This window comes from Pleurodeles waltl, chromosome 7, assembly GCF_031143425.1.
Source record: "Pleurodeles waltl isolate 20211129_DDA chromosome 7, aPleWal1.hap1.20221129, whole genome shotgun sequence".
Classification (NCBI taxonomy): domain Eukaryota; kingdom Metazoa; phylum Chordata; class Amphibia; order Caudata; family Salamandridae; genus Pleurodeles; species Pleurodeles waltl.
The window spans coordinates 558,391,443-558,405,548 of NC_090446.1; the positions used below are offsets into that span (position 1 = coordinate 558,391,443).

Consider the following 14,106-nt stretch of genomic DNA (forward strand, 5'->3'; position numbering starts at 1 on the left):
GACCAGCTTGTCAATGAGCTTCTGCTGCAGCCAGTTTGGTTTGTTACAGTTCTTTAAAATGAAGCCCCAGCAGTCAGTTTTGTATTGAAACTGAATTGCTCTTTACTTTGAGAGGGCTATATGTCCATGAAATAGCTAACGGTGCCCTGACTCCATCCTCCTCACTTCAGTGTTGGGTGTCCACTTTCCACTCACACGAATACAGGAACTACACTTCTACAATCTGTGGATACTTTCCTAACTCCCTCTTGTGCCATGTTAAACCACGGGGGAGACTTCTAGTTCCTTTGAGCGTGTCTGAATGTTGTCAATATTTAGCTGTGTATGCGTCCAGCAGTTACATTACGCTACAAGCCCCTGAGCTGATCAGCTGTCCTTACTGAAGCAGTGGTCTAGCAGTAGGCTGGCAGTGGACAGCTTGTTCTCATCACCCTTGTGCCAGATATAGCACTATCTCACATGCAAACAACATAATTTCTTTCCACAATGTTGCATCCTCAGATTGCATGCTACCTCAAAAAGCCTCCTCAATATTCATAAATTCCTGCAGGAAAAAGTAACCTTGACTTAAAACCTCCAATAGTTGTCTCTTGTTTTTTCTTTTGGTTGACCCTCTCCTTGCTTTCCAACCTTTGCATGCATCCTCTTTCTGAACAGAGCACACTTTAAGTTGCATGCCTGTCTGCCTTAACCTCTAATATTATATTTCTTCAAGTTCCCACACCTGTTTTCTCAAACCTCACAGCCTCTCTGTCTTTGAAAGTCACACCCTGCAACCTAACAATACCTAATCTCCTCTGGCATATCTATAATCCCATTAACTATCTGCATGAATTCACATATCCCCCACTAATGATCACACCGAACTTCTATTTATGTAATTAACTGCAGATAATCTGGAGTAAATGTTTCAAATAGTCACCTTTAGAGCACAAAGCTAATCCCAATAACCATACCCTCTCGTTTACGACTAAGCTTGGATTCTGGAGCCATGTTTTGCCTAGCAAAATGCACTTCAAGGACTCGTTGGGGGTAGTAAGTGCTAGCTAAATGCAATTATAATACTATACATGAACCCCTTATTTATTTGGTTCTGTCCGAGGCACTTAAACGATCACAGGGCTGTGGCGGGGTGGACAAGCGCCAAGCCTAGAAGAAAGATCAGGGCTGAATCCTCCTGACTTCAGCAATTACCAAGAGATCCAATCAACCAGAGACATCATTTACGAGTGCACAGCAGTAGCAATTGCCGTCCCTTAGCCACTGCTTACAACCTCTATGGGCTGCTTTGGAACCTCTGTGAATCACCCACTGATAGTTTGAGTGCATACGTGCCCTCCTTTAGTCGTTGATCTTTTGATAGCTGGGTGTGTGTATCCAACAGTCACTCTTTATTTTCAATAAAGTTTGTTTATATGTGACTGACTCTAGGATCAGAGGTCATGTGGTATTCACTGCCTTTGTTGTCACCAGGGCCGGTAGTGATGACCTAGTGGTGTATGATGTCAATTTTTTATGATTTAGAAGGAATGGTAACACTGTGTACAGCGGCTGTGATGGTCTGTAGAGCTCTGGATGTTATTATATTTGCCGACATAGCAGAAACACACCTTCCATAACACAGCCAAACATCAACAAAATAACAGACATTATCAAGCGATGGTACCTTTAAATGATAGTCTTCTACACGAAAGGGTACCCAGATAGAGAGCGTGCTATGTACCACAGCAATGCAATCCTTAATGGTCATCTCAGGCATTTAAACGGAAGACAACTGTTGCACTGTGGGTTCAGCCACCTCATGAAGGAACTATCAACACCGCTGCGCGAGGTTCTTGTACAACCACTGCAGGAGTCTCACCCCTGTGCTCCTGATGCATGGAGGACCACATCACGACCATTGAAACCGATGACCAACCGGCCAACTTGGGAACATTCATTTCCTAACAGGTGGGGAACAGGTAACTAATTAAATAGAATCATTTGACAGCTTTTCTAGAAATAATTACAGCATTGAGGCCGAGTAATGGTGTTTGTGTACATCGGATGCGCTTGAAGTAAACAGCATCTTTCATCAGACAAAGTCCTGGGACATTCTGAAACATTCCGATTTGCACAATGTATGTGTTGAGAAACCATCTCGGTGGCAGAGGTGGCAACAGAGCTCCCTCTAGTGTTGTAACAGACTTATGCAAAAGTGGCTCGAATCTAGGAGTGGCTACCACCAGGGCACTTACATGCTGTGTTTTGTTCTTAGCTCATTGTTACTACACATTCCAGCAGTTTTCACTTGTAACTACATTGGGTCAATGGTCTTTACAGGTATTTTGACTTACTTTGCGCTGCACTGCTTGTTTAACCGTGGGTCACCTACTGATGTCATTATTGAGGATCCCATGTGTTGCAGGATTGCCCTATAAATTCCCCGTGAGATATAGAAGAAATGATTTCACTGTGTACCTTATTGGTTCTTTGAACCGAAATAAAGTTGGTTGATAATGATGATGATGAGTGCTCTATTTGCTCCCCATGGTGTACAAAATAGCTTTTTGGTTTCCCACAGGGTACATGATACAGGATTGCTCAACAGGTTTCCCAGGAAATATAGAACAGGTTGCTCTATAAGTACCCCATTGGGTACAACTTTACCCCACAGGTTTCCCCATGGGGTAGATGATGCAGGATTGCCAAACTGGATCCCTAGAAAATAGAGAATAACTGATTGCCCAATATGCCCCCCATAGGGTACAAGATTCCTCCACAAGCTTTCAATGGGGGTACAGGACAGCTCTACAGGTCCCCCTGGGAAATATGAGTGTTCTATAAGTTATCCCTGAGATCAAACATAGTGGGCTTCGCTATTGATTGCCCAGGACATGCAGAATTGCCCATTAGGTCGCCCTTGAGATGCAGGATTGCCTTCAAGTTCCCCACAGAATACAGGCTTGCCTTACAGGTTCCAAGTGAGAGCCAGGGTTCCCCCAAAAGGCTCCCAATGGGTTAATAAGGTTCCCTGTTTTAATAAGTGGTATGTTTTGCAATTTGCAATTTGCTTAGTTTAGGAACACGCATGCTGATTCCCAAATTCATGTAGCAGCACTGTGCCTAAGGATAGGTTTTGTTATTGTATCTCTTTATACAGATTTAACCCCTTCTGATCATCTTTCCCAATTACTGACCATATAGGAGGTCTGCATGTGGCATTATTGTGCAGTGATCACATGATTTATTAATTTAGGCTCTGGCAGAGCATCACTGGCACTGGGGCTGGGTGCCCTTACATTCACCGCTCCGATGGTGGTGCTGGAGCTTTCACAGATGAGATATCATCCTAAATACTCACCATCAGAGGTCGACTGAACCTTTGGACTTGATGACAAAGTCAATAGTTAAGATCAAACAACCACAAATCAATAACATAAAACCCAATCAACAATATTAAACACCATGAATAATTCATCAGTAAAACAAAACTCCAAACTGAATAAAAGTTCAAAGCTTTATTACAATCCCAAAATCAATGTCACAGAAATGGTGCACAAAGTAAATTATAAACATACATGAAGATCATAGGCTGACCAAAGAGTCTGATAAGATTCAATCTACTGAACATCAATACTGACAGACACTCCAAAAGAACAATATAGATTAGCAACAGCACAATATGCACATTATTGTCAGACTTCAAAGCAGATAATAGTGACATCAGAAAAGCATCAAAATAGAGTTTTAGCAATCAATTTCAGATTTCAGGTTTCAGAGCTGGGCCATTCCTAATAATAACCAGAATTGTGACTTGCATGTGTGGGAACAGGCTAACACGTGTGGGCAAAAGCTAAAATAAAATAAACAAAAATAAACTGGAAAACATATAACTAGGGTAAGTAATTATAAAATTATGCTGGTGTAAGTTACTCCTGAAAAAGGGAAAACAAGAAACCCCATTTAGTGATACCTCTCCTCATGGGACAGCAGACAGCATTGATTCATCAGCAAATATTCACCATCTTCTGTCTTCAGTTGGCAGCAGGATCAGGACAGTGCAGAACATGAGCTGCACATAGGACAAATCAGCAGTTCAGAGTTAGTTGGCCTTATTAGTACTGAACCACATAACAGAATAGGGCAGTTGAGACTATGATGAGAAAAATCCTCAGGAAACTGACCCCCACCCATGGCTGGTTTTGATTCTGGGGACCCTATCCATTTAGCCGCACCATGTCACCTGGGTGCCCTCCACGGCACCCAGTCACCACTGTTGAGGACCGTGGGGGGAGCTTGAAGGCCCTTGCAGTCCCAGCCAGCTCCCCTCCTCCTGCAGGAGCAGGCATTGTTTGACAGCTCTTACTTGCTGGAACTGCAGTGTTTGCTATGACTTGACAGGAACTGTCAAAGTTCCCGGCAAATTACAGCAAACAGCTATGTTGCGGGGCTGGGCACACCTGGACATAGCAGGAGCTGGCCCTGGGGGATGGCGGTCCCCAGGGCCATCTATGGCTCCTCGAGGGAGCCATGTGGCCCCCCTCCAACAATTGACTTAGCCCCAGGGAGGTGGTGGTCTCGGGGGAGGTGGCGGTCATGGATCTGCGGGGGCTGCACAGGTCCCTACACATTAATTCATAGTTAGCCCCAGGTAGGTGGCAGTCCCCAAGGCTTGGGGGGGGGCATAAGTGCCACTGCTGTTTCAAACAAACACTTTGCCCAGGGAAGGGGGTGGTCCCTGGGGTGCGGGGGTATCGCGCAGCCCCCCTACATTAATTCATCTTTAGCCCCGGGGAGGTGACGGTCAACAGGGCTTTGAGAGAGGCCATACAGGCTTCCCCCATTTTCTATAAAGATATTGCCTCGGGGAGGTGGTGGTCACCGGGGCATGGAGGAGCCAAGTAGAACCCCCGCACCCATGCATATTTTGACATAATAACCCAGAGGAGGTTGGTGGTGCCCAGGGCTAACCTAAGGCCTTGGAAGGAGCCCCTGTGCGCCCCCTCCTTTTCCAATACCCCTAGGACCTGGCCCACCCGGGGGCTGTTTACAAAACAAGCACAGGAGCCCATGCTTGCTTTTTTTTACATTTGCGGCGAATGCACAGCAAGTCGTGGTGAAAATTCCAGACAGCAGTTGGCTTGAGCATCAAATTTTTAAAGATATAGGCAAGTCAACAAAATGCTTTTTCTATAGAAACTAGGTCCTAACTATAACTACCTAGTGCCAACCACCACTAGGTTTTATATATATATATGTATTAGTATTACCTAGTGGAGGTCACCACCAGGTAGTTATAGTTAGGACCTTTTTTTCCATAGACGGCTCATTTTTTTTGCCAACAACTTTGGCGCTGTCTGATCAATCTTAACAAAATTTTCCAAACTTATACTTTGGTCAGTTCAGCTGCTGTCTTGAAAGTTTTGGGGTGATCCCTCAAGCAGGGGCCAAGAAAAAAGACTTTCCCAGCACACTTTTTTCCCCTTGTATGTCAATTTTGAACATGACTACAGCCCGATCTACTGAATGCTATCACCCAAATTTGCCAGAAAGCTAGCTCTTGGTGTAGAAAGCAAATTTTTTTGATCTGGTGTGAATCAGTTCAGTAGTTTCTGAGATATTAGAGTTTAAGAAATATAGATATATAGGGATACGGATCCAGACCCGGATCCCTAATCCGGTGGAAAAACAAGGTATTGATTGGCTTCCCGCAACCTGACTGAAAAGTTGCGGCCGCCATTTTGTTTGTCGCATCGACTTGGGGGTGGGAAAAGAAGCGTGCAAATAAACACATAAGGAGTCTGGATACAGGATTCCTGACCCCATAGGACACATAGAGGCCTTGGAAAAAAATTGCCCAATTAGTTTTTTTTTTGTCCGATCCACTGGTCAATCCACTGGTGGAGCCGAGGATCTAGAGAAAAAGTGAAAAATAAAACACTCACTGCATCAAACGTCATGCTGTGCTCTGTCGACGGCCGTGCGCAGCTTTAGTTTGGGTGCATGCTGAATTACAATGGTTTTGTGCGAGGAAATTCAGTACCTGACTACAACGTCCCTGTAATTTTTGTTTTTTTTCAGTGGATAGATAGATAGATAGATAGATAGATAGATAGATAGATAGATAGATAGATAGATAGATAAATAGATAACAAAAACTATATACTAAGGCCCATATTTATACTTTTTAGCGCCCGCATTTGCGCTGCTTTTTGACGCTAAAATGGTGCAAACTTACAAAATACAATTGTATTTTGCATGTTTGTGCCGCTTTTACGTCAAAAAATGATGCAAATGGGGCGCTAAAAAAGTATAAATATGGGCCTAAGTGAATGAAGCAATAAAATAGCACAATGGAATGTAATTGGAGTGAAACACAATATGTAATATCTATTGTCACTAACAGTACCAAAAAAAACCAAATGTTTGTGACTGTATCCAGGAAAATGGGACAATGCTCCTGTCTATGAGGCGTGAACAGGAGGGTTGTCCACCTTTTATGTTTTTTTAGGAAGTAAATTTTTCGTTGCAAGTTCTGTTGGAAGGAGTTCCATAAACTAGAGTCCAGCGTTTTGGGGAATTGCTCTGTGAAGTGATCTCACTCGGAGCCTGGCAGGATCCAAGCGATCTGATGAGTGAGAGAGGAAGTGAGCCATGAATGGCTGTATAGACCAGTTAAATTACTTTTAAGTCAGTTCATTGCATTATGGGGAGCCAGAGCAGTGCCTTCGGGCGTGGTAAATTAGATTATTTTGTGGGAAAACTGCTTTCTGTGAAGGATGTGGACCGTTGTAGGTAAACAAAACACCTCACAAATGTGTTTAAAATTCACATCTATAAAATCAAAATTACTCCAACTTTCTTTCACCCTTCATGCTGATCATCTGTATGGTTTTCAGCAGAGTAGAGGATTGTGATATATACAGGAAAAATCAAATTAGGGGAAACATTTGGTCCCACGTGAAACACAGACTGCAAAAACGCTCCCTGAAAAAATATGGGTCCAAATGTAAGAGGGCCTAGCACCACCTTGCACCACATTAGTGTCATTTTTTTACACTGGGGCCCAATGAGGCCAGAAGCACCGCACCAGATTTACAAAGTGGTACAATGCATGCATTGCACCACTTTGTAACCCCTTGCACTAAATTATGCCTGCACCAGGCATAATGTATGCAAGCAGGGCGTTCCCCCGTTAGGAGGGCCAAACAAATGCTGCTAAGCAATCTAAAAGATTTTTTTGCGCCGTTTATTTGCGACATTTTAAACGCCTACACATAGCATGCATTAAAAGTACTGGATGCAGTCACACTTTTCTTAAATCAGGTCCATAGTCTGTCAAAATCTTGCCCTTCCACAAATACCTCCCTATGAAAAAGGCCGAGCTTAAAATTGCTAAGCTTGACCAAAATCTCACTTCTCTGATGTAGGACTGGGTTATGTTAAAACTCTAAGGCCCATAATTATACTTTTTTTGTTCCGTATTTGCATCATTTTGTTACGCTAATGCAGCACAAACGTACAAAATAGAATTGTATTTTGTAAGTTTGTGCCGCTTTTGCGTAAAAAAATGACGTAAATGCGGCACAAAAAAGTATAAATATGGGCCCAAATATGAGTATCCTTAATTTGAGGCAAGTGCTCCAAATTGGTCCATGTTCGGTTCTTCAAATCTTGCAGTCGCAGGAACACTTCACTGGATGCGAGGTCTGAGGTGCTGGCCTTCCAAGGCTCCTTGACTCTCCAGGTGAGCAACCCTATATCAAAGGAGGTGGTGTGAAAAGTGAGTCAAGGTATCTCAAGATGGCAAGGACCAGTCAGAGTTATTATTTGCTAAAAAGAGCAGATAGATAGATACATAGATAAATAGGTAGACCCAACCATAGTAATTCACTTGTTATAGATAGGGTTATTTTCAATAACTATAACTCGTGCCCTAAGGTAACTATAACTCGCACCCTTCGCCATGCACATTTATTTCATCAAAAAGTTTACTGCAAATATTATATTGATATTTTTAATGATGTTATCAAAGATGTCTTGAGTGCCCTAATTTGTGGGGTACTTAGCAGTGCATGGTGAGGGCGCGAGTTATAGTTACCTTAGGGCACGAGTTATAGTTACTTGAGATAACTCTAACTATCCCCCACCCCCCCTGGGGCGTGATCTAAATATTTATTCTTTTTGGGGGGGGCACGCAGCCCCCCCATCCCCAGGCCGATCTCAGCCTCAGGGACCCCATACCCTTGGGCCTGGCCTAAATATTTACTTTTTTGGGGGGTTAGAGGGGGAACGTGGCCCCCCTCTGCCCAGGCCAATCTCAGGCCGGATGACCCCATACCTTAGCGCCCAGCCTAAATATTGAATTTTTGAGGTGTAAGAGAGGGGATTGCAGCCCTCCTCTGCTGGCAAATCTCGGCCCCTGGGATCCCATCCCCTGAGGCCCGGCCTAATTATATATTATTTTGGGTGAGGGGGCCGTGTGGCCTCCCTCCCCAGGGCCGATCAGCCAATGTTTCTCTGTTTCCCTGCCTGCATCTCTGTGGGCAGGGAAACAGAGGAAACCTCCACTCGCGTGGCGAGGGTGCGAGTTACAGTTACCTTAGGGCACGAGTTATAGTTGGTGTATATAGTTAGTGTAGCAGTATAGTTAGTCAGGACTAACATCTGACTACTGATCTAACAGGAGGTTTGATGTGTGAACCCACAAATACAAATGCCTAAATTGGCTCTCACATGCCTTTAATGGTTACTTGATCTGGTTAGAGGCAGGCCAACCTGGTGCTTGACGTCTGCATGACAGAATTGCATAAGGGCTAACAAAAATCATTACAAAACGCTATCTGTAGGAAGTCACCCCACAGCAGGGACAGTGAAGATGAGAAATAATTGAAAGAATTATTTCATAAGTGTGGAAGATCCCGTTTAGAACTAAGTCATCGCAGATGAATAATAACAACATTTCCATCATGAGAACTAGGAAGTAAATAATTTATTTAAACATTTTCAAATACTAAGACAAGAGCAAAGTGTAGAAAAGACAAAATCAGACAGGCGGTATCAGGATCCAAGATATAGGCAGGTCTAGGAAAGAACAGGTCATTAAAAGGATTGTCGATTGCAAGAGCCAATCTCTCTCAAGAGACTTCTCATCTGTGAGCACTTTTTGATGGTGCCTGAAACCCACCAGTGTTAGCATTGGCTTGAAGGACATCGGTGCAGTTCAGAGTGCAAACTTCTGCCCTGGGCCAGAGGAAGCAAAGAGAGCGAGTGCGTTTGAGCAAAGCATGTGCCATGTAACCACTGATGGGGTCTGTCTGGAAGGGACGGGTCAAGTACACTATGCCTGGCATTCAGTTTTCAGAAGCTAATCCTATTGAATGAGAAGGACAAGATAAACCTCCAGGCTGTAGTGCATACTGTGCCAATGAGGGATTCTTCGTTAAGGAAGAGCCAGATGTGTAGTGAGAAGCAAGAACTAACAGCACAGTCAGTACACAGCCAAGTCCGAGGCTAGGAAAAGACAACAAGTGACACAACAAGAATACGGTCAAGGGCATATGTGTATAAAGAAGAGTCAACATGGACACAAATGTATGATCAAGCTGGATCTTGAAGAGAGAACAAACCTCTTTTGAATAAGACGGTTGATTGACTCTTTATACATTGACAGCAGTGCACCAGAATAAAGCTTCATTCTTTGTTTTTCTATAGTTTGCATGATGTCAGCAACTGCGTTCTGGACCATTGGTTTTCTTCACCTTCTGGTTGCATGTGTTCAAAGCTCAGTTTCAGGTAAGATCAAGCTCCTGCTTTTCTGTAGCTTTGATCAAGAAATTGCTTTTTTAGAACAAAGAATTTCTAAATGTACTGAAAATGTAGTTCTATGACGTTAAATGATAAAGACCTGCAGCAAGGATCACCATAGTCAAATCCATTCAGTGATTCACGAGTGTTTGGACACGACTTACGGCCCATAACTTGCAGTGAGACCCTGTTTTAATGTTTCTTTCACTCTCTTTTATAGATCACTCAGCAGCAAATTTCTCAGTTATTGGACCCGCCAATCCCATTGTGGACACTTTCTGTGAAGATGTGGTACTGCCATGTCAGCTATCACCTGATGTCACCATAAAAGACATGGAAGTCAGATGGACAAAGCTACCGTCCGGAACGCTGGTTCATCTGTATCGCAATGGAACGGATGATGATAAAGATCAGAATCCAGACTATCAAGGGCGGACAGAGCTGATAAAGGACATCCTGACTGGAAGAGTAGAGGCCTTAATGATCCGTAACGTCAGTGCGTCTGATGGAGGAAGTTATCACTGCCAGTTTCACTTTGGCAATGTCACCACTGGAAGAGATCTTGTATTGGAAGTGAAAGGTCAGTTGCACACGTTACTCCAATCTTGCTGGGGCAATACTGGTCTATCTTTACAAACCTTCTGACAGTCACAGAAGTTTATAGAGTTTGTATCAGTTGATATCTGTGCCACTTCAGAATGTAGAACTTGTGTGCTTTACCTTAGACTGTTCATTCAATGGGAACTCCAGTGTGTTTTCACAAAAGGTTTTCAAATGCCTGTATTTTCTAAAGATAGATTAATGGGAGTAATAGGTTTTTGAATTTAGTTAATAGCATTGTGCAGAATTCTTCTGAAATTTGTGAAAACTTTATTTTCAGAAGGGATTAGAAGTCTTTAGAGTATTGCTCAGGATTCCCTCAGAATTGCAAACGTATTTTTGCATGCTGAATTCTGAATTTCAACAAGACAGTGGCAACATTATGCATCTTGGTGTAGAAGAACAATACTAATAATTTGTCTCGAGTACCTTGGAGCGTCGACCTCTCTTGGACCAGAAGGGTAGTAGGAAGCACAGCAATGAAGTGTTCTCGACTCTGCATCTTTCAAACATGAGGAATCTAATCCTCAGGAGCTGCTGCTGTCCAGCTTACGTGCGGAAATGACCCAGAAAAGCACCTCCCAGGTAGACATGATGCATTCCAGAGTGTCATTTGGCTGGAAACTTCCTGGACTACAGGAAGGGTGACTAGCAGCAGAGATGATCTGTGAATGATTCTGTAGCAGCTTTCAAGGAGCATTGGCCTATTGATATATCTCTGCCTGTGTGCAGTACTAAGGCTATAGAAAGATGTGGGGCACATATATTGCACTGTCCAAGAGTGCTAAACGTAGAAACCTCTTCCACACAGGCCAAAGGGCCCAGACTCAGAAACCTGCTTTAATTAAGGTAATAGGGTCTGATTCTGGTATCGCCATCCTTTTAGTCCAGAAAACTGTAAGGTCCTCAGTCCTCTTCACTTCAGGACAGAGGTCCCCAGACTCAGAAATCTACTTTCAGTCAGAACAGAAAGTTCATAATCTAGAATGTACTTCCATTCAGGCAAGAGTCCTAAACACTGGAATTTGTTTTAGGTAAGGTTAAAGGTCCCAACCCCTGGACCTACTTCCATTTCAGTCACAAAGATCTTCGCCCCCCCACGAGGTGAGGAGCGATTCCTCAATATAACAGGCAGCATCCACTAGCCTTGCAGACTCTGGGCTCTAAATGACCTAAGGGTCATTTCGTTGGCATTATGGGGCTTATTTACAAGTCCCTAAGCACCATTGGAAAGTCACTTTTAGTGACAGCCTGGCAGCGCACACTGCAGGGCCATATTTACAAAGCCACGTAAAGTCTCCCTGCGTTGCTTTTCATGGCCTTGTAAATATGGACTTAGGCAATGCAGCAACTGCAGCAGGGAGGCGTGCCATCGGTGTTACAGTGGGTGGTCTTACGTAACACCCATGGCATTTGACACATTCCCAGATTTACAAGGTTTCAGTGACTGGTGGAGGAGTAAGAAAGCCGCAAAGAGGAGAAATACATTAATTTCTCCTTGTTTTGTCTTTTTTCGTATGTGTGCTGTATTCTGCAGCAGACATAGAAAAAGGAAAACAACTCTTGTGATTGTTTTTTTGCAGGAAGGTATCCCTTCCTGCACAAAAACAATCATCCTTGCAATGCAGAAACCCTGGCACCATGGTGCAAGGGTGCCTACGTTGGCGCATGGCAGCCCCTTTTGCACAGCACAAGGGACAAGGACAGGAATGCACCGAATCTTATAGATACGGCACATTCCTGCCTTTTTCTTTTGACGCAGGGCAGCACAGCAATCTTACTTGCAGTGCTGCTCTGCACCAAAACCTCTTAAACGAGGCCCCTAGTCCTCTAAAATGTACTGACTCCTGTTTTGCTGTATTTATATATTGTGATAAGTCTATAACCAAGTGTTACCCTTCCACTCCATCACCTAAGTACGTTGATCAGCTTCAATAAATAATGACTAAACAAACATTTCTCTTCTTTCTTCAGAAAAGTCGGCCTGTGAGCTGCAAAGAGAATTAGGTAAGATGCTTGTACTTCAAAGATGGCATCCTGTTTTTGCATGCACTTGACGTAGAACCAAATGAAGAGATGTAAACATCATACAGTCCGATCCTACGAAATAAAATGTTCCTGTGCGTAGGGCCCTAACCAGTGAATATTTTATACATTTGCATACAATAATGAATGTAAGTTGCGGCCTCCTCCAGCCCTCCACTTGTGCGTTTCCCGTACAAATGTGGAAGAGTGGCGCTTGAAGGGGTGCCCAATAAGAACCCTTTGAAGGGTTCCATGATTTTGCTATGTACAAATTGATAGACCTCCTGATAGTCAAAGGTGAGCTCCTAACAACCACTCTGGGGTCACTCCGTGGAAGGAGGGCGTAAGGCATCAACCAGTGGATGGTTCAGACATAAACACTGGGAGGCTTATTTATAACATTTGTGGCACAGTGCAGCGTAGCAAGTCACCTTGCTGCACTACCCTGCGTCACAGGGAAAGGGCAGGAATGCGCCATACTCATCCAATACTGCACATTCCTGTCCTTTTCCCTTGCGCTGGCGCCTTTATTGCGGTCTAGAGCCAACACAGGCACCTTTGCACCATAGTGCAAGGCTGCCTATGTTGTAGGCAGGACTGTTTTTGTGCAGAAAGGGACACCTTCCTACACTAAAGCAATCCTAAGAGGCTTTTTCCTCCTTCTATGTATGCTGCAGAATTCAACACTCATAGAAAGAGGAAAAAACGAGAAGAAATAAAGATATTTCTCCTCGTTATTCCTTTCCTGGGGAATCATGTCTTTTGGAACATTCCCAGGTTTACCATGTTTGGTAAATCTGTAAAATTAATCAAAATCCATAGGAGCTGTGTGAGAATACCCAAGCAGCACACCTGGAATACCCCATGTGAGTACAGGAAAGCAACACAGCGATTTGTGCTTCTTTGCATCACTCCAGATTTTTGAAGACATTCAAAGCCAAGCAAAGTGGCTATGCGTGGCTTCAAAAATCTGACTTGTTGCATGGTGCAAGAGGGACGCAAACTACGTCATAAATATGGCCCTGGATAACTTGTCCATTGCTAATCTGGAAATTGTATGTTAGTGCTTTACCTATGGTGTGTGCTTTACCCTACAAACATCCATCCTTCCCTGCATAAAAGCTTCGCACGACCTTGCCCTTCAAACATCTGGTCATCAACAGTTAACTCCTTCCCTTTATCGTACAGACCCATATGCCCAGAGATAAGTTTGCGCTAGAGAATCCCCATGCGTACATACAAACATGACCTACCTACAGTGTATCACTTTTGTACATGGTGCCCGGCGGATGTTCCAGAACTGATCTCAAAAAGTGTTTGTTAATGACAAGTATGTGGCAAGGATATTTGGAGTGAAATTTACACCTTAATTAAATTATTTCTCTTTTTTTTCCACAGATCAATTGAAGGCAGTTAACCGTAAGTTTTGCATTTCAGAAGAGGTGAAATTAAGAGTGTGCAATTGCGTGGGTCAAAGTAAACGTCCTTTTTACAGTCACATTAGTTAGGATGTTTTTTCCTTTGATACTTTTTAAATTTAATTCATGATAAGACATTTGATCAATTTATTTCCTCCAGGGGAAGGGTAATCCGGTTTGAGCTCCCTAGGTGCGATTTACTGTTATGGTTGCAGGGAAAACACATATCTAATATTTTTGACAGAAGTATTGATAGACAGTTTATAAGGAGGAT

The 14,106-nt window shown here is 43.4% G+C and overlaps 1 protein-coding gene across 3 annotated transcripts in view; it reads left to right on the forward strand.

Annotated features, from left to right (window-relative positions):
- Positions 1 to 14,106, forward strand: part of LOC138304339 (myelin-oligodendrocyte glycoprotein-like) — a 153,450-nt gene that overhangs the window by 45,406 nt on the left and 93,938 nt on the right. For all 3 annotated transcript variants that reach the window (XM_069244306.1, XM_069244305.1, XM_069244304.1), the window contains exons 2-5: positions 9,697 to 9,777; positions 10,010 to 10,369; positions 12,364 to 12,396; positions 13,813 to 13,833. In XM_069244306.1, the coding sequence (XP_069100407.1) occupies positions 9,702 to 9,777; positions 10,010 to 10,369; positions 12,364 to 12,396; positions 13,813 to 13,833 (490 nt within the window). In that variant the 5' untranslated portion in view covers positions 9,697 to 9,701. The remainder of the gene's footprint in view (positions 1 to 9,696; positions 9,778 to 10,009; positions 10,370 to 12,363; positions 12,397 to 13,812; positions 13,834 to 14,106) is intronic.